This window comes from Brachyhypopomus gauderio, chromosome 19 (genome assembly GCF_052324685.1).
Source record: "Brachyhypopomus gauderio isolate BG-103 chromosome 19, BGAUD_0.2, whole genome shotgun sequence".
NCBI classification, from domain to species: domain Eukaryota; kingdom Metazoa; phylum Chordata; class Actinopteri; order Gymnotiformes; family Hypopomidae; genus Brachyhypopomus; species Brachyhypopomus gauderio.
The window spans coordinates 11,475,388-11,498,767 of record NC_135229.1 but is presented as its reverse complement, the minus strand read 5'-3'; the positions used below and the strand labels follow the sequence as shown (position 1 = coordinate 11,498,767).

Below are 23,380 nucleotides of genomic sequence, written 5' to 3'. Positions count from 1 at the left end.
ACATACACACACACACACACACACACACACACACACACACATACACACACACACACACACACACACACACACACACACACACACAGAGCGGCCGGGCTGCCCCAAACATCCACACTCTGTGTTAGAATGGGCTGCAGATGTGATATCAGAGTTTATGCCAAAACAGAGAGACAAACTTACTCATTAAGCATCACTGATGAATTTGTGCGTCTCTTGGTCTCGGTAAGAATCGAATGCCGTCGGATCGGTGAGACTCTCTTCGCCGACCGCTGTCTTCTTACGGAACGCCTGCAGCGTTTGCCTCCTGGGTGTTTTTGGAGGCGGGTCTAGTGAAAGGTGTTCCTGTGCGCTCGCACGCTGGGGGTTAACGGACCGGGCCGTAGCTTTAATGTGCATGCGCCTTTGTTCTTTATGCTGATGTAGCACGATATGCCCTTTGAAGGGTTAGGGTTAGGGATCGCACACAAACACATCAGTGGCTTTTCCCACCGACCTGCATCCGCGTCCCAGCACGCTGGGAGCCTCAGGATATTACTTTATGTCTTTACGGCCATAAAAGATGGATGAGGGGGTGCACTAGCGTGCCTCCATTACTGTGACTCCATATTCTGTGCATGCGGGAACATTTGCCCGGCATGGGAACGTTCCTAAGAGAGACGTCAGGTCAGTGGGGAGCGTCCTTGGTGAGGGAGATGTTTGTGCTCATATTTATACAGTCCGGTCTCCCTCGGAACTTGTGCTGGCCTTGTTTCGGAGTGGTACTCCCAAAACCTCATGCCCCCCCCCCCCCCCCTCTCGGCCCGTTCCCGCTCTGCTGGTGAGCTGATGAAGGCCGGCGAGGCGCCGTGTGTTTGTGTATGTTCACCGCTGCCGCTCTCTGCTTTCTCTCACAACACTTCCCGTCCTCCCCAAAGAGGCAGTGGGCAGCGAAGCAGGTCTTTCTCCAGGAGTCGGCCATCTTTCTCGTGTCTCCGCATCGCTTTCCTGCTCATGGTTACCAGATACATGTACCATAAACCAACGACGTGTGGGCTACACGGTCATTGGTGCCGATACTAGATAAGTAGCGATGTTTAGACAGCGTATTAATTTCATTTTATTGCTAATGTATTTCATACTCGAAAACGTAGCCATACATGTTCGTGAGAAGTTAGTGACATACTGTGTGTTTGTTCGTTGTAGACAAGAGTTGTGGTGAGGAAGTTAAGGCAGAGTCTCTCTGTTTGCTTTACCTTTGGAGAAACATGTGTGTGTGTGTGTGTAAGTGTGTGGCGTAAGTACGGAGTTAATCACATCCATATGGAAAGAGCGGAGCGATCCCACCTCAGCGAGGAGAAACCTGCTCAGCGAGCCCACAAAGCGTGGTCTTACCTTCTCGCTAACAGTGGGAGAAAGCCAAAAGATAAGGGAAGACGGGGAGCCATGGAGTCAAATGTAATGGGCCAGAGAAAGCAGGTTAATGGGTTCCATTTCCATGTTTTTATGGCTCTGTGTCCCATGGTCAAACACTGGTGCAGTCACCCCTGTTCAAGGTGAATAAGATCGAAGATGAGAAACATGTCCTCTGTGTGTCACACACAGGGACGCCAGGCTAAAGGCAGTGATCAAACAGCCATCTAATCACACGGAGGATCTTGGGAAGAAAGGGAGTGTAGTAGTGCTACTTTACTAGGCCCAAACAATGATGTCATCATAACAGCCCAAAAAAACATGCCAGCACTTTTCGCTCCACTACACACCATCGTGGCCAAAAGTCATCTTCCTCATGTCAGAATCGGCCCGGCTGGCCCGTATTTCAGACCCCCACTGGCGCAGCGACCAGAACACACTCGTTAAACGCCCCTCGGGCCCAATCAGGGGGCGCCTCGCTCTTCGTCTGGTTTCGGGCCGAGTGACGCTGACGATGGCCAGGGCCCGGCCGTCTCTGCCAACCCGCGAAACATGGCAGAGGTTGCTTTGACTTTCTGACTTGCTTTGACTTTGAATTGCTGGCAGAGCACTTTTCCAAGGGGCAAAAACGTGAGCTTGACAAGATTCAGCACTGCGTCGCCCCACACCGGGTCCACCGACACCCGAAAAACCTGCACATCAGCGGAAGAGCACTAACAGCGTGCTGCAGGCTGCCAAGGGAGAGCACTAACGCCACATTTAGAAGTCCGGAGAGCTTTAAGTGCTTCATATCAGTGCAAGAGACGCCTTTATACTATGTTTACAAGTTGCAAATCAGCAGAGGAGAGCAGGAAAGCTCCATTTAGAAGCTGTAATTCAGTAGAGGAGACTGCTGACGCTGTGTTTAGAAGCTGCAAATCCACAGCTAGATGTAGCCGTGTTGGGATTCCCACAGGACTGGTAGCCACACACAGGGTCTTCACGGCACCCTGCGTTACTGGATACTTGTCTCCGGTCTTCTGCTAACGGTGTCCTTCTGTCCACGAGTCATATCATGGTGTCCTGTTCGAATAATTTATTATTTTCATTCAAAATCATTAGTTCAGTTTTAGGTTCTGTTCATCTCAAAAACCAGGAACGTCTGTTAGTGTTTCAGCTAGAGACCCGTAGTCATCATTCCAACTTCAGCTTGTTTGGTTTATGGTCATTTGTACGGTGTAGAGCGTTACTGCACAGGGCTTCTGTTCTTTGGGCCACACCATCATCGTCCAAGAAGTGGGTCACATTTAGTTTGGTTCAGCACCAGCAGAACATCTCATTCTGCTCCATCCACTTCCATCCCTCCATCCCTCCCGTGTCATTGTGACCACTTCCATTTCTGGACAACAGCCCTCCTTGCCAGGCGTGTTGAAAGGGGGATCCTGCCAAAGAAAACGAAAAGACGAGTCGTGCTGTTTCTGGCAGGGCTGACGCAGGGCTTGCACGGGGCCCGGGGCCCATCCCCCAGAATTCCCTGCAGCTTCTCCCACTCCCCTCTAAAGGGGAGCCAGTAAACATGCACACAACACGTCTCAGTCACTTTTCTCCTGAGCCCTCCAGCTTTGAGCAATCTCAACGGTCAGCAAGTGTGATGACTATGAAACACCTGTTTACTGAGAACGCTGCAAATAGCAACTTTGACAAAGACATGGGTGTGAGAAACGCTAAGGAAGGCATAGATGAGAATGAGATGTTTATTATTTTTGAAGTTCTTTTTTGTGTTGTTTTAGATTATTTACGTGATGGGTTGTTTAAACGTGTACGGCATGTCAGTCGTGGATTAAATCTCAGAGAAATGGCTCCAGCTTCAAGAAATCTCACCTCAAGTTGCGCCGAAACGCACCAGGATCTTGTCTTGACGGCACGGAACGCGTCTGTCGAAGTCTGCTAGCAATCTTTCTTTCCACTGCCCCCTTCCTCCCCCACCCACTCTTTTGTGTTACTGATTGATATCTTAACATGTAGTCCCGAGGCCTGTGAACCAGTAATGCACAAATCACATGACGTTTTGGTTCAGTGGTGTCAGGAGGTCAGAATGTTCTAAAGATCAGCACCTTCTAAAAGAACTTTGATCTAAATATCAGCACCTTGTCTCTGATTGCCTATATTAAAACGTTTTTTTGTTTGGAGCGTTTTGAGGTCGAGGACAGTGAATAAGCAGTACTGTGCTGTACCTTTTGAAGTAATGCTATATTTTTGTGGCTTTATTATTAGTTTATACATATATGTGGAACAATAAATAAAAAACTTCTTGTTCTTGGGGAAGAATAGCAAAACAGAATAGATGTAGCAGTTTAGCTAAACTGCATTACAGCCAGTAGAGCAACATGTGTAGTCTCCGAAGACTGGGTGCTGTAAACGTGTGTACCTCTGACCCCTGACCTCAGAGCACGGCCTCCTGGGGTTTAGCCCAGTGTTGTTGAACAGGAAGGAAAGAGTTAGGAGACAGTGGTTTTCTCCACAGTCATGGCCTCATGGCTTGAAAGTGGTGAGGGGCCTATAAACATGTCCCATGGGGTAACTTCCTGAAAGATCTCCTGCCCCTGGTGGGGCTGGGTGCAATTTGGGGCACCCAGTGATTTAATCAGACTGGAGAACAGATCGCCGTCAGTCTTGGGAACTCTCATGAAAGCAGTTGGTGAGCTTCATTTAACAACGCCGGCTTCATTTAGCATTTATTATTCTTGCTTTCTGCTGATCATGTTGCCACACAACTCAAGGGATGAATTTAAATATATGTAAATGTATGTACATTTTAATGAGTTAATATATTATTGCCATTGTCGTTGTTGTTAGTACATTTATTGTGTTAGTTTTTCTTTGACTTTATTTAGGTGGTTCACTTTTAGAAGTGTGATTGGCTGTTTAGAATTCAACTTTCAAGAGTCACTTTCTCCATTGGTGGCTTCCAGAGTCTGCATTTCTGGTGTCAACCAACAAAACGGCTCAGAGTCACAAACATATCACTCGTGCTGTTCTTAAGTTTGGAAAAAGGTAGCAGGTAAAGGTTTGGGAAAGGTAAAGGTGTGTTAGTGCTGTTTTATATCTGAAATCTGGGATTTTTGTGACTGTCTCTCAGGGCACTGCTGGTCATTTCAAGCGCTGGTCACCGTGCCGCTGTGTCCGAGCAGTGGTTTTGTGGCCACTGCTGAATTACGACTTCACATCTGTCTCTAAAAGGCAAGTCGGCCCATCGAACGCTGTGGAAATCCAAGCTCGGAGGTTATCTTGGCTTTTGCATCCGTGCCTCTTGATAAATTGTCGCATTCCAGCAGAATGAGGCAATGCCAGTTCTAAAACATAAATGTTACAACAGCTAGAATCACATTAAGCGTGTGTAAAGGTTGGCTTGGCTTAGAGATGGTTGACAGTGGAAGTCAGACACCCTGAGAACATAACCGTTAAAACAAAACCACGGCTTTGCAGCGTGGACATGCGTGAGGTGCTCATGTCTTGGGTATGCTGTGTATCCTCATAGTAGCTCATCTTCACGGCGGCGGACCTGTGCATGCTTTGGTCCAGTGCGGGAGAACAGCACCGCTGTGGACGTCCAGCAGGGTCGCGGGGCAGATTGGCATGGTTCTGACGTGTTGGAGGAACTCCCAAACCTCTCACAATAGTGCCATTCTCCAGGCATAGGAGAGACTCTCACCATTGAAGCACCTCATGGTGAAATTGTGGAAAAAAAATTGTAAAAAAAAAAAAAAAAGAAAACCCACACGTGAGAGTTTCCCATGTCAGTTCTGAGTCGCTTCACCAGACTCATAGTCCACACGAGACGCAGTTCTGTCCGACGTGCTGTACTGCGTCTGAAGCTGAAGGCATGTCCCACCGTCTCACGTTTCACAGGTGATTATCTCCCTAGCTTTACCATGCTGTGGCTCCAGCAGCCGGAGGGCTCTCAGCTCCCCCCCCTTGGCTCTCAGACGTGGCGAGACGTTGGTCACCATGGCTATTCTCCAGCGGCGGTGGTGGAGGTTGGGTGGGGGGGGTTTCCTCTGCTCACTGCTTTTGAACTCAAGATTCTCTCAGAAAGTGGCTCCCTTGAGCTGTGGCCTGCCAGAGAACCCAGCTGAATGAAAGTTGTAAGGATAATGTCTAACCTAATGGTGTTTAAGGAACAGGCCCCCCCAAAAACTGTTAACAGGGGTACTGGGGAATGAACAGATTGGAAGACGTTTAGTGACGTCTCGTTTGCAGTCATCATTCACTACCCTCATTGTTCGAATTTGGGGGTGAACTATTCCTTTAAAAATCTGCCCTCAGATGGATTTCATTGGGCTCCAGAGCACAGTGGCGGGGCTGGAACTGGTGGGAGGGGCTGGAACTGGTGGGAGGGGCTGGCACCGGTGGGAGGGGCTGCCCTGCTGCTGGAGGCAGCTGTTTAGTCACGCTGGCGTATCGGGTGGTCGTGTCCGGACACATGCTGTCCAAGAACTTAGTGGCACAGACGTCTGGCAGCGGCATTGGGGGGGTGGAAGCGGGTGGATGGGCTGTTCCATTACCCCCCCCCCCCCCCCCCCCTTCCCCTCAACAAACACGCTCTCTGTGTGTGTCTTGGATACATTTCAGAACTCATTGTCTTTTAAGCATCTTGAGCCAGAGTGTGGCCAGGCTAGACCCTCCCCCCAGCCCCTCCCCCTCATAGCCCCTCCCCCTCATAACTCCCACTCCTTTCCTTTGTTTCTCCATCTTCTCCTTCCTTTTCTTCTGTTTTCGTTTTCCAAAACATATGTTGACCTCTTCACTGGGAGATATAAATAACTGCAGCACCCCAGGATAAATGGGGGAGGTTTTTGTACACTGCAGGATCAGGCTGTTATTACTGGGGTATTTATGAATAAGCCGGTCTGCTGGTAAGTGGGTTCCCTCAAACCCTCCCCACATTAAAACTTAGTCCTCATACATCAACTCCATACAGATGTTTTAGTCAGGAATCATCACACCAAGGTCAGGCCTTCATGTCTGTACCCTCTGTGTCCTGGCTGACTTTAAATAAAATCCTAGTGACCGAGGCAAAAGCTAACGCAGAGTGAACTCTGACCCCTCAGACATCTGCCTTATGTTGCCCCGAGCAACTGTTCGTGAGTTTGCTGACGTGGTCAGAGACAGCTGCAGGCTTGAATGATGCCAGGGTCCTCACGGGGTGGGTATATTTGACCACTGACTGAACATTTGTGCACAGACAGTTGTGCACAGACACATTTGCTTTCTGCTACTGAAGAGCATCATGAGGGATTTGTGTGTCGTGTCTATTTAGTGTCTGGGCTCGTTTCTACCAGACTCTTTGAACAAACACTGTAGGAATCATAAACATTTGAACTCCTGAGAATCAGCAGCTATTTTTTTATCTACGAGTAAATGAAAAGGTCTATTTCTTCTCATCCTTGGAGAGGCTCTCAGAGGTGCAGTTATCCAACGTAATAGCAGTGTGCTTAAAATGGTTCAGAAGATGATGTTGACTGGGAATGTGCTTATGGAAGTCTGTCCACAACAACATGTGTGTGTGTGTGTCTGTGTGTGTGTGTACATATGTGTCTCTCAGCTTTCAATAATGTAACAGGTAGGAGAGGAGGAGCCCAGACCTGTGAATGACATTAGTGTGATTTAATCTGCTCCGTTACAACCCCATATACCCATAACCTTTTACCTTTTTCAGAGGGAACTGACAAGAACTTTAACATTCATGCACTCATAAAACATTTTCCCATTTATGTATTTTATATGAATTCCAGGTCTCATAAGAATAATAATATCTATAGACTCAGAATGTAAACACTAGGTTGGGCACTCTTTTGTTCTTCTTGTTATAAACATAAAGGTCTCCTGCTTCTTCTGGGTGGTGTTGGCTCTTGTGGTCTTGTTTGGGGTTTCTCCACCGGTCCCTGAAGACCAGCTCTTTCTCTGGACAGGACGTGACCGGGCAGGCGGCCAGGAAATGCGCTTAAATGCCCTTCAGGCTTTGCATTATCCATCAGTCGATTATCGTTGGAGTAACGTCAGTTTCAACCTTTCGGTTGCAGTGTTAGTCATGGCTTGAATATGATCAATCAGTGCTGAATTTATCCTGCATTCTGTTTTTCAGTCGATCGCTAGATTATGTTAAGTTGCAATTTGACTCAGGTCCAATCCGGAGAATGCCAACACGGAGAATGCCATGATGAGGTTGGCACAACCACCACTCCTGCAGTCTGGGTACCCAGCAGAGAGACTGGCACGAGGCAGACAGACAGAAAGCACATGTAAACGAGAGGGAGGGAGAGTCCGTAACAGCAGAGGAAGTGCAGTGGAGAACCTGGCCATGCTTGGAGGCGTGTCAGGCCTGGAGCTCCTAACCAATGGCTGATTTAGAGCTTGAATCATGCAATAACGAGTTGCAATTTGTTGTTTCGGTAAAATGTTAGCTCAGGGGAGCGGTATGAGTCATCCTTCTGCTGGCAACATGGTTAGGATACACTACCAACTCAATGCTGCAGGGTTCCTCCAAAACGGCCTGTTGAGGGTGTGTGTGTGTGTGTGTGTGTGTGTGTGTGTGTGTGTGTGTGTGTGTGCGTGTGTTTGCATACGTGCATGTGTTAGGGCAGTGGTTCCCAAAGTGGGGGGCGCGCCCCCTAGGTGGGGCGCGGAGCTATTGCAGGGGGGGCGCGGAGCTTGAAAGTAAAACGTGCACATGTGTCAATATTAGGGATGCACCGATTCCGATATTAATATCTGAAAAAATTCTAGATCGGGTATCGGGGACAATGTGACCGATCCATAAAAACAGATCTATTCACTCTAATTATATGCTTGTATTGCTTGCTTTTCGGAGTTAGTTCAACCCTAATACTCGCGCTGGTGGTATTCCACTTAGTCCGTTTATTTGCTGGTTGACCAAAATAAACCTGGGCTCCAGCAATACTTCACTGTTCATACATGAACTGGTGAGTTGTCCAAAGCTCATTTAATGCGTTACTTACAGAAATAAATTAAAGAGCAGTGGTCTGACTCGGTCTACGGCGGAAAGCTAAAAAAACAATATTCCATACGCACGCTCAACTCGCTCCCTTAAAGAGACAGTACACATATTTCTGGCCGTTACATGCTTTGTGCTCTGCGTGATGTCTGCGCTTGCAAACTAGCCGCATATGTATTGCTGTTTCTCTTATTTCATCTCCTTATTTATTTTAAATTACATTTAGAATTCTTGAACCATTTAAAATGTTTCTTGCAGTTAATTTTTTTCATGTTTGACCAAAGTTGTGAACCTATTGTTTTTGTAAGTTTTCAACACATCCCTAGTCAATATGGGGGGGGGGGGGGGGGGGGGGGGGGGGGCGCAAAAATATTCTCATCTACTAAAGGGGGGCACGGCAGAAAAAGTTTGGGAACCACTGTGTTAGGGGGTAGCATATGGTAGATAATTGTGCATGTGTGTGGCTAGCTTGAATCCGTTCTTCATGGTATGCATGTTTCCCAGACACCAGGAAAACATTCATTCCATGGAGGCATTTCTGACCCATGTACGGATCATGGATCATAGCTGGAAACAAGACAAAGATAATGAGTCGACTTAATGAAAATTAATTTAATTAATTAAGAACTACAACCCCCCCCCCCCCCCCTCTTTTTTGCAGAATGCATGAACTGTACTGGTTACACTGATCTAAACATTCGTCTGAGCACCATTGAGTCTAAGGTAAGGAAGTCGGGAACAAAAAATGTTGAAAAATAAAACAACCTCAGACAAGTTTATGATATCCTCTAAATACAGAACAAATCCAACATTTGCATAATCTGAAACCGTCTTAAAACCAGATCAGTAATTTTGAAAGAAAAAGACAACAATTATTAATTAATTTTATTATTAAATAGTAATTCTCACAATGTCACCAGTCTGGTGATACATGTTGGGCATACAGCTTTTTCCCCTTTAGTTTAGCCATGGAGCCGTGACGTATGTATGTCACTAGCAAATTACCCTTTTACCCCCCAGTAATTTAAAAAAGCCTGTCAAAATCATCACACGTTTGCCTTAAACAGCCTCATCCTTCAGAATGGTAGTTTTTTTTTTTCTTCATATTTTATTTGGAGTGCTTATTATCCTAAGCAGACAGGCTTAACAAATGTTTGAGATGTCATTTTCATTGGTATTTAATAGGTGCAAAACGTATTCCAAACAAAACTACTATAATAAAAAAGAACATATCAAACACGACATGATAGGTGAGCTTGATCAGTTTTTGTGTATTCCAGATCAAGTTCCTGGAGGGGGCGGGACCTCAGACACCATCCATTCATCATTTGCCAGAAGGATCCACAGACAACGAAGTAGAGACACCACACCCTACTCCTATTGGACCCCCGCCTGTCTGGCAACCAGGTGAGCCAATCACCTGACCCCCTCGTTTGTCTTAACAAAGTGCCATGTTAACCTCAGGCCAGGAAGCTATCTGAGATTTGTGTCTACATCTAAGGAGAAAGTAATTGCTACGAGAGCGGAGGAGTAATGATATGTTGAGTCTATGAATTGATGTTGCTTGGAGAAACGAATAAAATATGTTCACATTTTTCAGGCTCAAACCGCCAAGAAATATCTTGTGTCTGAAACGTCTCACCTGGTGCTGAAAACTATGGATGTCCTTGGGATACGTGTGTGTGCTTTCAGAGTGTCAGGATGAGTGGACCATCCCTTGGTCAGCGATCTAGATGTAGTGAAAGAATCTTGGACAACTGATGATCCTTTTCACCTCGTTTCAAAACAAAAGATCCACCAGTTTCAACCTCCAGTCAATAGTCCGTACAGTTATATTTTAGTAAAAGAACCCTTTTATAGTATAGCTCATTTCCTATAGGAAACAATAGTAGCATAACCATGATGTATAAAAAGAGATCAAAGTACCAGAACAGCCAGAAATCTTTTCAGTGAAGTGACAAGATTATGCAAAGTGAATTCTGATAACAACATAAATACAGTTAAGGGTCCAACATGGTCAAAGGACCAGGGCCTAACAGAGACTGCAGAACTGGGATTCAAACCCACAACCTTCTGGTTTGTAACCCACTAGGATACTACAGCCCCTGTTCAATAGAGCTACACACAATGGACGAGAGGATTGTTATTTTAAATTACTCTTTAGTCAAGGTTAGATTAGATGACTCATAAAACCCAAATACATTATCATTATCCTATATGGACCTTCTTTGTCACATTATCTGTATACATCTTCATGGGCCTAGCCACTGTTTGATCTGGCAACCCAATGCATGACATCTTCATGGGCCTAGCCACTGTTTGATCTGGCAACCCTGTACAGGACCTATGTCTAATCCTTCTAATAGATCTGCGGTAAAATCTCTTAACGAGCCAGTACAAAGCCTGTTCTATAGTATGATACAAAGGACACATAGCCTGAGAGGATAAATTAGATGGCTAGATTGCATTTCAGTCTGTCAGAATATTTTGTTGTTCCACAACACCAGTGTCCAACAAGTCCAGCATGTAAATTTATGTCAGATGTCTGGCAGAAGAACTGTGTTTCATATATTAATTGCTTTATCTGAGTGAAAAGTTCCTCCAGATGACGCTTTAAAAAACAGTTTTGGTTTGTTTGTTTTTCCTTCAAAAAATAAGGACCCAGTTAACATGTATGAGAAAACGCCACACCATAAATAAAACTGTTTTTCAAAGAAGTGCTAATCCACAGATGAAAGGCTTATTCATTCTGATTCTGACATAGATTGCGTCTTGTAGATAATTGGGAATGTAGAGTGTCTCATTTATGTTCCAGACATCACTGTCTGTCTCCATGTGCACAGGGACAAGGGGCCCACCAGGACCCCCGGGACCTCCTGGACATCCAGGTAAATCAGGCCCTCCTGGACATCCTGGGGATGCAGGTGTATCAGGGCCTCCTGGACCTGCTGGAGTGACAGGGGCCCCAGGGATTGTGGGACCCACAGGTAAGACTCTGTGATCCAGTTCTGTTCTGTAATATGAATGAGTTTAGAATATCCTGCTTTCTTATTGGCTGTTGGAGAACAAACACACAGAGATAACAATGAGTTGTTGACATGAACAAACTTTCAAACTATTAACTATTAAACACTGTTCAGTTCAGAAAGCAGCTTCAGTATTCAAGTCTACAGAATTGATAATGATTTGGCTTGGGTGTTACATTTTGCTTTGTGGTGTGTATTATAATGCTCATATCCAGTTAATCCTGTCTTCATGCTGTTAAGCAGACCTCAGGAGTGGAAATGTTAAAATGTCCCACCATCACTCCCAGGTCAAAAGGGGGAAAGGGGCTTACCAGGAGAGATCGGCCTTCCGGGTCCACCAGGACTTCCCGGGCTCCCCGGAACCCCTGGCCTGCCCAACTCCATCCCTCTCAGGGGCGATGTGTTTCAGGGCCAGGATGAGACAGGTAAGAAGACCGACCTGGTTGTATGTTTTTGGCTTTTCGATACAGACCCCAATGTGATTGCACTTTAAACCAGAGTTAATTCAACTGTTAACTAAACCGTGTGTGCAACCACACACTCACAGAGGCTGATTCCTGTTCCCACTTATTCAAATGAATCTGGATATTATAAACTGTAATTTACTCAAATGGTGCGTGGGTTCCATTACTCTGTTTAGCTGCTGTGACTGTTATTTGTGGAGTGCAGGTAGTGTAATTCTTGTTGGTGAACTGGCTGTACATTATTTTAATGGAGGCACTTTTACCAGAAGCAGATAGATACTAAAAGTGCTTTCTCTCTCTCTCTCTCTCTCTCTCTCTCTCTCTCTCTCTCTCTCTCTCTCTCTCTCTCTCTCTCTCTCTCTCTCTCTCTCTCTCTCTCTTCTCTCTCACTCTTTCTCTCTCACTCTTTCTCTCTCTTTCTCTCATGCACACTTGTTACTACAATGTATGTAGCATGCATGTCATCTCAAAATGGCTCGAATGAGTGAGTGTAACACTTCTTTAAATCATGGTAACTTTAACAGTAAAATTGCGTATCTTTTTTGACCCCTCATTTATGCTCAGATACGGACTACGGTTTTACGGTTTTCAGCTTATAGGAGCGCTGGTAAAACTGGCCAGTAGAGGTCGATATATTTCCTACAGCACAAGCGCACCCCCCAGATACACACCCGATTTCTTGCAGATGTTGTCAAGGATCATTGCGCTTCGTTTACCTTTTGTGAAAGTGAGAGCCAAGATCAACCGCCCCGTTCTTGACCTCTGCTGCTCGGCGAAGTTGAATCACCGTGCAGTAATCAGCGTTTCTATATTCAGCTGCATACCTTTCTACCATCGCAAGGGTTTGGAGAGATCTTCACTCCGTCACACGGAACAGATGTTTTATTTATTTGTTTGTTTGTGATGCAGTAAAGGAATTCTGCCCTGAGACAGATGACTCGATGCACCTACGTAAAGTGCTCCACTGAGAAGACTGCATGTCTTGCAGAGCCGAATGTGCAGTGTCAGATATGTGTTTAGTCAGAAACCGTGGCTTTCGAGAGTTTTAATTTGGAGGTATAATCATCGCTCTTTCTTGAGAACATTTTATGCATGTTAATTGTTCATTAGTGCAAATGTTCCGGTGCATTAACTGGTTGTGTAGTAGTGTGTAGTAGCGCTGTGAGAAGCGTCGTGATTTGTGTTTAAGCTCTGTGGTGGGTTAGGCAGTGAGACCGCCGCTATTTCCCCACTGTTTCACAATACTCTTTTTTTTACATGGAAAAGCAATTAACAGACACAGTAGAAGAATGTCAATTGTTTTCATAATTTGCAATGTTCACGAAGAAGAGTCATTCAGACTGCTCTGGTGTGCCACACGACTCATTTTCCTAGACTACAAAAGAAATTAAAGCAGAGAATCCCCATTCATCATGTCATTTAATCCACTGTAATCCAATCTTCATGTGGAAACCCACCCTAAAGTGTCTTAATCATAATTGAGTTCTGCGCTTCACTCAGCCTGCACTTCCCAGAGCGGACAGCAGGGGGCAGCAGAGCTCTGCTCCCAGGCTGCCGAGCGGAGCTGCTTTTGATTGGGCCCCTGGCTCTCCGCCGGCCCAGACTCCTCTCAGCTGGCTGTAGATCAGCTCTAATTTGTAAGCTGTCAGTGCGGCAGTCTGCTCTCAGAACCCCCCCCGTGCCAAAGAGCAGGCGGGTGGAGGAGGCGAGGCAGAGACCCCCCCCCTCCTCCCCCCCCCCCGGGGGACGGATGGAAAGGCGGACCGTGCCAGCTCCAGAAATTGGTTCCAGAGGGAGGCTGCCAGGGCGTTTGAGCTCCCTGAGTGGGCCTGCATGCCCCCCCCTCCTCTTCCTCCTCCTCCTCCTCCTCTCGGAGCAGGAGCAGATCTGGTTCCCCTCCCACTGCTGCAGGTTGGGACGAGACACCAGACAGCAGCATATACCTCCCACTGAGTTCTGATCATTCCTCCAGAGGCCTGGGAGGTGTATTGTGTGTGTGTGGGTGTGTGTGTGTGTGTGTGTGTGTGTGTGTGTGTGTGTGTGTGTGTGTGTGTGTGTGTGTGTGTGTGTGTGTGTGTGTGTGTGTGGCAGTGCTGTAGATGTCTCGGGAGGTCTAGGCACTTGTTGTATGCAGAGATAAATTATTACTACATGAGCCCGAGCTTCAAACAGCAGGAACTGCAGGGAGACGCAATTGATGGGTGCAGTGAACATATGACACTTCATTTTGTCAATAGCTATATCTAAGCTTTACAAAGTAAGTCCATATGAGTAATCACTCTATTTTTGACACACACACACACACACACACACACACACACACACACACACACACACACACACACACACATTTCTTTCACATTCATATGACTGGGATTTGCTGAGATCCATGCAGAGCATGTGGACTGTATTCCAGAGAGCGAGAGAGAGTCACAGCAGTGAGTGAGAGAGAGTTAGAGAGAGAGAGAGAGAGAGAGAGAGAGTGAGAGGGAGAGAGCGGATGGAGAGAGCAGCCAAGCTGTGATCAGGACAGCTGTTCATCCCCATGTCCAGTGAGCAGGCAGGCCGGGTTCCAGCCCTCTACCCTAAAGGTCATGAGCGCCTCCCTGCTGGGCGGGAGGTGTAGTACGCGTCTGCTCGAGCGCGTGGGTGTCTGTGAGTGTGATGGCCGCTCTCCTCTCACACAGGTTAATGAGGGCCAGGACAGCTAAGGGACGTCACACGTTGAGTAGAGAGAGTAACCCAGCCTGACTGGAACCTTCCGGAACAGAGGAGACTTAAACACTACAGCTGGAGAAGAGGGGTGTGTGTGTGTGTGTGAGTGTGTGTGTTACGAGATGGAGCTCGAGGATCCCAAACCCACACGTGTACCCGGGGTGAGTGGGTTCTTCTGGGCTGCCATGATGCGGGACACCAGCTCGGACACAGACGCTGATGTTGACACTCCGAAGGGGCTCGTTTATTGTGAAATAACATACCACACATCATGCAGCTACAGATGCTTCATTCATGCCTAAACAACACATAAGCACCGTCTCTGCGTTAATGGGATTATGGGTACGGATCTAGCAGAAGAGAACCTCAACCTCTCTCTCTCCATCCTCCCCTTCTATTTCTCTCACTCCCTCCACCCATCTCCCCTTCTCTCTTAAAAGAGGTGTTGCCCTGTTCTTAAAGGCACAGCATAACTGTGTCTGTTACACAGTATAGAGGAATATATTACAAATATATATGTGAGATGTCCACCGCGATCCGGCTCTGTGATCCAGCTGTGTGTATTCACTGTAATCAACCTATGTGATCCAGTTGTGTGATCCAGCTGTGTGATCCAGCTGTGTTTGTTTACTCAAATCCAGCCTGAACACTGTGTGGTTTATTGTTATCCAATCCTCTGATCCAGCTGTCTGGGTTTACTGTGATCTGGATCAATCACTGTGTGGGTTTACTGTGATCTGGATCAATCACTGTGTGGGTTTACTGTGATCTGGATCAATCACTATGTGGGTTTTCTGTGTTCTGGATCAATCACTGTCTGAGTTTACTGTCATCTGGATCAATCACTGTCTGGGTGTTTTGTGATCCTGCTCAACCTCTGATTGTTGCTGTGTTATGGTCAAGCAGGTCAATACGTTGCACACGTAGGACTTCCAGGCCCACCAGGTCCTTCTGGTATGTCACACACACACACACACACACACACACACACACACACACACACACACACACACACACACAATTTCACTGTGTTTCAATATGTCCACTTTATTATTATTTTACTACTGTGATGTAAAATCATGAAATGACTTTTATTTTGTTGACTTTTATTTTGTTGAGGCCCTCCTGGACCTGCTGGAGATCCTGGCATCCCTGGTCTACCAGGATTAGATGTACGCACATGCTCACGCTGAACCTCAGAGTCTTTTGAACTTCAAATTATGCTTTTAATACATAAGAACATTACATGTTTGTATATGGGTTCATTATCAAATTCACATTTGTAACATTGTGATTTTTAATTTATTTAGTAATTACCCAAATTTATTGTATTCTAGCCTTCAACAATATTAGATAAAGTCACAATAATAGATAAACACAATCTACACAAAGGATACACATTGCACTTCTTGTGAATACTGACCACACTGTTTAAAAATGTAGAGTCCAGGATTGAAAGTGGTTCACAGAAAGTGAACCTTTAGGTCCTAATGACTGACATAAAATTAGACATGCTGAGAGAGGGATCTACATGACTCACTAGAAGAATTACAGAGATGTTTAAAGCTGGAAGAAACGACCAACCGTTTTTATAGCCCAAGCATTCATTAATTTCTGCATCTCATAACTCAGAAGCAGACATAATCATCATCTCATAAAAATACATGGATTTTGGTGAGCAAACATTTCTTTTTCATTTTTGTCTTGATTCTGTTGTTCTGTGGTCTTGACTGGAACACATTTGGACCCAGGAAGAATTTTTGAGTCCCCAGTGTTCAGCATCCAGTCAAGAAATCTAAAGCCAACACTCGATTGCATGACAAGACCTAGATGATTCACATGTGGCCCTGAGAATTGTCTGGAGTGCTATGACACGGTTTTAGGTAAACAGCAAAGGACCTGCAGAAATCTCTAGAACTTTGCAAAAGCATCTGTGCATGTGTCCGATCTAAATAAAACAGAGAACAAGAATGGTATTCATTGCAAGACAAGAAGAAACCGCTGCTTTATAAACAAAAGCGTTTGCTGCACATGGATGTTCTGTGATGGTTCTGGGACGCCGTTCAAAAAAGCGTTCGACAAAGCCGAGTTCTTCGGCAGAACCTCTCAGTGCTGGAAGTCACAGGGAAAAAAAGTACCGAGCATCAGTAGAGAGACGAGAACGTTCATGGTGCAGAATGGCCAATCAGAGCTCAGATGTAAGACCAACCGAAAACGTGTGGCGTCACCCACAGGGACCTGGGATATCAGTGTCAGTAAAGCGGAACATCTTCGTAAGAAGGAAAGATCTCAGATTCCTCCTAACCATCGTGCGATTGCGAACAGTGACTTCCGGAAAGACCGGAGGAGGTTAACCGAGTTTCTCCTCCCTTTGTAAGGGGTCTCTCGCTTATTCCATCCCATCATGAAAGCAGATGTTTTCATGATGTGTTCAGTGATGACAAGAAGTGCAATTGTTTGTGTGTCCTTAGTTTAAACAGATCAAGGTTGCCTATTGCCTTGGCTTGATTGAAGATCAGACGTCTTTCTTAAATCCAGGAAATTTCATATATTTCTTCATCTGCATGCACTTTAAGGCTTTGTGTGTGTGTGTGTGTGTGTGTGTGTGTGTGTGTGTGTGTGTGTGTGTGTGTGTTCCAGGCGGTGAGGAGTGAGTCTGGATTAATGGGGCCCAAGGGAGACCCGGGCGAAAGGGTGAGGTTTCATTCAACTCTGTGTGTAGACCTACATGTCCATGATGGCCAGTATAATTCATCCGCTTGCTTAGCAAATGCATGCTAAAGGTCATTTGAGAAGTCTGGGAGCTGCTTGTCAGATGAAGCGCAGAAGTGCTGTGTTCACGTACTCCCAGTTTTCAGGATGGCCACAGTTTCAGATTTCAGTTTGAGAAGCACTAAGTAGGAACAATAACAGATTTTTCATTCAGCTATTACAACACTGATGTGTAAGCAAGTTGAGGCTGATTATTTAACATGCTGCGAAACCACATGGCATCAAAGGCCATTTAGTATCTGATCTAATCTCCATCTTCCCCCTCTTTCTTCTTCGTGTTCTGGATGGGACACGACCATGACATCACGCGGCTCGCACTGCGGACCAGCCAATCATGTTAGACCTTATAATGTGAACAACTCGGTCATCCTCCTGTTTATGCCTTTACAACACAGTTCTTCACTTTTTGAGATCTCAGATGATCCCTTTCAGCTAGTTACCTCTGGAGTCTCCTGCTGTTCACAGATCACACTTCATGTTCTTGAGTCTCTTGGGCATGAAGGGAAAAGCGGCCATGATGTTGGGAGCCAGCGAAGAAGCACCAGGTCACCTCGTCAACAGTTACCTCATTATGGTCACCTCATTATGGTCATCTTATTACAGTCCCTTCATTACAGTCCCATCGTTACAGTCACCTCGTTACAGTCATTTTGTTACAGTCATCTTGTTACAGTCACTTTGGTACAGTCACTTAATTACAGTCATCTCGTTACAGTCATCTCGTTACAGTTACTTCTTTACAGTCATCTCGTTAAAGTCATTTTGTTACAGTCATGTTACAGTCACTTCGTTATAGTCATCTCATTACAGTCATCTCGTTACAGTCATTTTGTTACAGTCATCTTGTTAATCCCTTTGTTACAGTCATCTCGTTACAGTCATTTTGTTATAGTCATCTCGTTACAGACACTTTGTTATAGTAATCTCGTTACAGTCATCTCATTACAGTCATCTCATTACAGTCATCTCATTACAGTCATCTTGTTAGAGATTACTCATTTTGTAACAGTCATTTTCTTACAATCATCTCGTTACAGTCACTTCGTTATAGTAATCTCGTTACAGTCATTTTGTTACAGTCATCTCGTTAGTCATTTTGTTATAGTCATCTCGTTACAGTCACTTTGTTATAGTCATCTTGTTAATCACTTTGATACAGTCACTGTTAGTCATCTCGTTACAGTCATTTTGTTACAGTCATCTTGTTACAGTCATCTCGTTACAGTTACTTCTTTATAGTCATCTTGTTAGTCACTTTGTTATAGTCATCTCGTTACAGTCATTTTGTTACAGTCATCTTGTTAGTCACTTCGTTACAATCACTGTTACAGTCACTGTTACAGTCATCTCGTTACAGTCATTTTGTTACAGTCATCTCATTACAGTCATCTCTTTACAGTTATTTCTTTACAGCCATCTCATTACAGTCATTTTGTTACAGTCATTTTGTTACAGTCTGGTCAAACTCAGAAAGGGACGCAGCAGAAATCTGGAGTTTGATAAATATTGGTGCCTTAGAGTAAATGTGTCTATAATCATTTAATATATTTTAATTGGATGACTAGCATAAATCTCTGTGTGGGCTCCACTTATGTTTCAAATCTCTTCTGTTTCAGGGACCTCCAGGTTTAACAGGAGAGCAAGGGCAGCCAGTAAGCAAGCAAGCACACTCACACTTCCACACCCACACTTCCACACTCACACTTCCACACTCACACTTCCACACCCACAATTTAACACCCACACTTCCACACCCACACTTCCACACTCACACTTCCACACCCACAATTTAACACCCACACTTCCACACCCACACTTCCACACTCACACTTCCACATCCACAATTCAACACCCACACTTCCACACTCACACTTCCACACTCACACTTCCACACTCACACTTCCACACTCACAATTCAACACCCACACTTCCACATTCACACTTCCACACTCACACTCACACTTCCACACTCACACTCACACTTCCACACTCACACTTCCACACTCACACTCACACTTCCACACTCACACTTCCACACTCACACTCACACTTCCACACTCACACTTCCACACTCACAATTCAACACCCACACTTCCACACTCACACTTCCACACTCACACTTCCACACTCACACTCACACTTCCACACTCACACTTCCACACTCACACTCACACTTCCACACTCACACTTCCACACTCACACTTCCACACCCACAATTCCACACTCACACTCCCACACTCACACTTCCACACTCACACTTCCACATCCACAATTCAACACCCACACTTCCACACTCACACCCACACTTCCACACTCACACTTCCACACTCACACTCACACTTCCACACTCACACTTCCACACTCACACTTCCACACTCACACTTCCACACTCACAATTCAACACCCACACTTCCACACTCACACTTCCACACTCACACTTCCACACTCACAATTCAACACCCACACTTCCACACTCACACTTCCACACTCACACTTCCACACCCACAATTCAACACCCACACTTCCACACTCACACTTCCACACTCACACTCCTCCTTCACTCCCACAGGGCCCAGCAGGTGCTAAAGGACAGAAGGGAGACCCAGGAGACGGCCTGCCTGACGTGAGCTGCGCTAACACTCATATCTACACCTGCAGGAACACACCCTGCACACATGAGAAGTCAAGAGTCATGCGAGTCAGCGCTAGCCTCCCATTAGCTTGGAGGGCATATTTGTAACTTATGTGATGATTCTTGTAGCCATTGAATAAATGAAAAATGCTAAGTAGTAGCGTTCAGCTCAGGCATGGGTTTAAACTCTGTTTGTAGTTCAATTTATAATTCGAATTGAATGCAAATGACCTGAATTGCGCTGACCTGACTGCAGGGTGAAGGGGTCCAGCAGCTGAGGGAGGCCCTAAAGATTCTGGCGGAGCGGGTTCTCATTCTAGAACACATGATTGGTATCCACGGTAACGTTCATTCTTCTCTCAACCTCCATCCCCAGTCATTTGTTTTTTTTTATTACTCTCCATCAGTCCTCATGAGCCTCCATCAGTCTCAACAGGGTGGAGGTTCTCCTCCTCGACCTACTCGACACGTAGCACACGGCTGTGGCGTGTGCGAGAGTCCAAGAGAAGCCATGATAACTGACGCTGTTTTTCTATTCTGATTTAAAGCGCACATCCCAAACGTATCACTGCCGTCAGGGCCCGACCAAATACATGGTGTGTGCTAATCTTTGACTAATCTTGGCAGGTGTGCAAATGGTTGTTTGATTTCAGCCCTCACAGAGATCAGCAGTGATCTGCCTCAGTACTGGGGGAGCACAATGCCAAAATCACTCTTAGCACACTGCCAAAATCACTCTTAGCACACTGCCAAACATATTTCAGTTCAGGGAAAGTGATTGACAGTAGCCAGTGCCACTCCTGCGCTCTGCGGCCAGTTGAGGTGTGTCATGACACGTTTAAGCCCAACGCAGGTGGAATCTGCACGTCTGACGTTGTCTGCACTTTTAACTAGCAGAAGCAGAAACGAAAATGTGTACCTTGTTTATTAAACTTTTCTGTACCCAACATGGCGCTGTACCCAACATGGCGCTGTACCCAGCACAGCTCTGTACCCAACACAGACAGGTCACTCCTGGAGGCACAGCTGTGCAAAAAAAGGCCACAATTAACAACTAAAGACACAGAACTGAAATGACCTTTAATAACCTGTAGGTGCAGGCATAGAGGAAGTTGTTGCTCTGAAAGATGTTCTGTTTACTCTTTGTGTGTGTGTGTGTGTGTGTGTGTGTGTGTGTGTGTGTGTGTGTGTGTGTGTGTGTGTGTGTGTGTGTGTGGATATGTGTGGGTGTTACAGACAGCCCGGTCGAGCCTGGTTCTGGATTGGATGGTCTGCCAGACCCTCTTGCTTCGCCGGCCATGAAGATCAAACGGGCCGGGTCCCTCCGCCTCCACCCGCTCCAACCGCTCCACCCCCTACAGCCGGGCCCGCACCAGAGGAGGAGTGGTGGACATTTAGCGTAGCTGTTAGCGTAGCTCATTACTGTCATCCACTTCCTCTTCTGAAGCCCGAGAGAGCAGCTCTGTCAAACGCTCACAACTTTTCATTTAACGGTCATTTGTTTTGTTGGACCATGTTGGAAGCTTGTGTCTTTTTAATAAGATTTGGCGCGTGTGTGTGTGTGTGTGTGTGTGTGTGTGTGTGTGTGTGTGTGTGTGTGTGTGTGTGTGTGTGTGTGTGTGTGTGTGTGTGTGTGTGTGTGTGTGTGTGTGTGTGTGTGTGTGTGTGTGTGTGTGTGTGTGTGCTTGTTCCTTCAAGCTTGCCAGCAGCGTCTGTCTGACCTGTGATTGTTTTATGGTTACAGACCAACCACGGTACATGTTGAATAATGTTGTCCAAGGTGTGTGTGTGTGTGTGTGTGTGTGTGTGTGTGTGTGTGCGCAGCCTGGTTCCCTCTCTAGCCTGCGTGTGTGTGTGTGTGTGTGTGTGTGTGTGTGTGTGTGTGTGTGTGTGTGCGCAGCCTGGTTCCCTCTCTAGCCTGCATGTGTGTGTGTGTGTGTGTGTGTGTGTGTGTGTGTGTGTGCGCAGCCTGGTTCCCTCTCTAGCCTGCGTGTGTGTGTGTGTGTGTGTGTGTGCGCAGCCTGGTTCCCTCTCTAGCCTGCATGTGTGTGTGTGTGTGTGTGTGTGTGTGTGTGTGTGTGTGTGTGTGTGTGCGCAGCCTGGTTCTCTCTCTTGGCTGCGTGTGTGTGTGTGTGTGTGTGTGTGTGTGTGCGCAGCCTGGTTCCCTCTCTAGCCTGCGTGTGTGTGTGTGTGGGTGTGTGTGTGCGTGTGTGTGTGTGTGTTTAATGCATGTGCACACACACTCGTAGATTGCCTCATGCTTCACCTGACCTGTCAGGGATCTGTTGGCTCGCAACACGCCGGCTTGTTATAGCTCATACGGCGGCCGAACGCCGTGAATGCGTCCAATTCCCACCACGCGGCTCCAAACACAACATTCTTACACCAGAATCATCTGGCATCTTCCCCAGTACACAGTCTGACCAGTTATTGGAATGGGTTCCACGGACTGACCCCAGACACCATGCTCAGGTTCAATAGAAGGCCATGTAGTCACTCCGTCACCCTCACTCTCTCTCTCTCTCTCTCTCTCTCTCTCTCACTCATTTCTGTGGGGGTCAAAGTTACACACACTTCAGCTCTCTGACTTTGTGTGCAGAGACCGATTCTGCCCCCCGCGGCTCTGTTGTGCACACAGGTCCAGTTTGCAGACGTGGAGTAAGGCATCACTCCTGACAGGAAACAAACTCTTCTCTCTGACATCATGCCCTGATGCCAGTGGCCCTGGACATATTTGTTTCTCCATAATGTTATTACTTGAGACTGGATCTCAGAGTCCTGTTACAAAACCCTGGCTTAAGATGACAGGCTTCCAGGATTTTGTCTGTCTGGTTCATCTAAACTCCCTAAACACTGTGAGAGATGTAAGACTCCATGCTCTGTTTTTACCCCCACACAGATCTAAACGTGTTTAAAAGCAGCGCTATCCCTTTCTAAAGTTAACAGTAGTTTAATCTCAAACCTCTTGTATCTGTGTTATTGTGCTACGCGTTTAAACTGTTGGTTTCTGCTTTACTTTGTGTGTATTGATGTGTGATTTCGTATAAACAAACATTATCTTTGCTGGACATTTTTCTTAGGCTACATCAGTGAGTGATTAGAGTGGTTCATTTTAACATGTATTAGTTTATATACAGTAGTTAGTGTAGATGTAACATTGTTAATGTTATTGAACAGTACACTCTGGGGTATTCCCACATTCGTTTGGTCTCTGTTCTGTATTTCAGGCTGTATAGTATCATGTCTGTGGGGTGGGGGGGGGGGGGGGGGATGTATTCAGACAGATCATGAATAATTCACTATGTTTTGTATTTGCACTCAAACATCAGGCTGAAACCGTGTTACTTTAACACATTAACACATTAGCATTTCATTAGCGCTTGGACTC

At 46.0% G+C, this 23,380-nt stretch overlaps 1 protein-coding gene across 3 annotated transcripts in view; it reads left to right on the top strand.

Moving 5' to 3' along the window:
• Positions 1–23,241, top strand: part of LOC143482851 (collagen alpha-1(XXVI) chain-like) — a 27,130-nt gene extending 3,889 nt beyond the window's left edge. Inside the window, exons 4-14 of one of the 3 annotated variants that reach the window (XR_013122305.1) lie at positions 9,045–9,106; positions 9,664–9,790; positions 11,227–11,370; positions 11,697–11,834; positions 15,492–15,542; positions 15,708–15,760; positions 17,229–17,282; positions 17,826–17,905; positions 18,977–19,012; positions 19,930–19,983; positions 20,249–20,333. Coding sequence is in view for 2 of the 3 variants with exons in the window: in XM_076981415.1 (XP_076837530.1) it covers positions 9,045–9,106; positions 9,664–9,790; positions 11,227–11,370; positions 11,697–11,834; positions 15,492–15,542; positions 15,708–15,760; positions 17,229–17,282; positions 18,977–19,012; positions 19,930–19,983; positions 20,249–20,333; positions 21,229–21,395 (971 nt within the window). In the remaining variant the exon portion in view is untranslated. Of the gene's footprint in view, positions 1–9,044; positions 9,107–9,663; positions 9,791–11,226; positions 11,371–11,696; positions 11,835–15,491; positions 15,543–15,707; positions 15,761–17,228; positions 17,283–17,825; positions 17,906–18,976; positions 19,013–19,929; positions 19,984–20,248; positions 20,334–21,228 lie in introns of those variants that run through there. The other 2 variants (XM_076981415.1, XM_076981416.1) reach the window with 2 other exon arrangements.
• The last annotated feature ends 139 nt before the right edge of the window (positions 23,242–23,380 follow it).